General features: G+C 38.1%; 1 protein-coding gene across 1 annotated transcript; it reads left to right on the top strand.

The window, feature by feature from the left end:
• Positions 1–6: 6 nt before the first annotated feature.
• Positions 7–1,085, top strand: LOC111387053 (putative disease resistance RPP13-like protein 3; the record flags this gene model as incomplete). The annotated part of the gene is made up of 1 exon (XM_023011571.1): positions 7–1,085. A coding segment is annotated over exon 1 (960 nt), but the record flags the coding sequence as incomplete, so codon positions are not given.
• Between the last annotated feature and the right edge of the window lie 6 nt (positions 1,086–1,091).

Below are 1,091 nucleotides of genomic sequence, written 5' to 3'. Positions count from 1 at the left end.
AGACTACACTCGCTCACAAAGTTTACATTGATAAATATATTGAGTATCACTTTCACATTTGTGCTTGGTTCACTGTCTCTCAAGAATATAGTGTGCGAGAAATCCTACTAGGCCTCTTAGATTCCATGAAAATACAAATTGATTGTAGGAGTGAAAAGGACATTGATCAATTAGGAGAACTCCTGTACAAGAACCTAAAGGGTAGGAGGTATCTTCTTATAATGGATGATGTGTGGAATATCGAGGCCTGGGACAGTGTGAAAAGATATTTTCCAAAAGACGAACTTGGAAGTCGAATCCTTTTAACTACTAGGCTTGAGAATGTGGCCAATGATATCAGCTCTGGTTCTCCTCTTCATCATGTTCGTTTTCTGAATGACGAAGAAAGTTGGAAGTTATTTCATCTGAAGGTGTTTGGGGAAGGTTTTTGCCCTATTGAATTGGAAGAAATTGGCAAGAAGATTGCCCAAAATTGTCGAGGACTTCCACTTGCAGTTGCTGTGATTGGGGGCCTCCTATCAAGGGCCACTAAAACACCACAATATTGGAGAAGTATTGTAGAAAATTTAAGTTCAGAAATAACTTCAAATGATGAGCAATGCTCTAAGATACTTTCTTTGAGTTATAAACATTTGCCCTATCATTTGAAAGGGTGTTTCCTATATATGGGAATTTTTTCGGAAGATTTTGAAATCAAAGTCAAGGTACTCACCAAGTTGTGGGTTGCGGAGGGAATCCTCAAACCAGCATGCTCTAAAATGTTGGAAGATGTAGGAGAGGAGTGCTTTCTGGATCTTGTTCAAAGAAGTCTTATTTTGGTTCAAAAGAAAGGGTCTAATGGAAAAATTAAAACATGCAGAATTCATGATCTGTTACGGGACCTTTGTGTCAAAGAAGCTCAAAAGGAGAAGTTTCTCCATGTCATGAAGCAGAGTCTCTCTAAGATTTATGGAGGCCCTAGCAATAGTATGCGCCATGTAAGTGTTCATGTTGAGAAGAACTCTCTATCATTTTCAGACAGAGTGCAATTTTACCATGCAACTAAAGGTCATAACAAAAAGCAATTTTTAGGCAGGATTAAATTTCACTGT

The sequence above is a fragment of the Olea europaea genome, unplaced genomic scaffold, assembly GCF_002742605.1.
Source record: "Olea europaea var. sylvestris unplaced genomic scaffold, O_europaea_v1 scaffold38703, whole genome shotgun sequence".
NCBI lineage: Eukaryota > Viridiplantae > Streptophyta > Magnoliopsida > Lamiales > Oleaceae > Olea > Olea europaea.
This window is presented reverse-complemented; position numbering and strand designations above follow the sequence as displayed.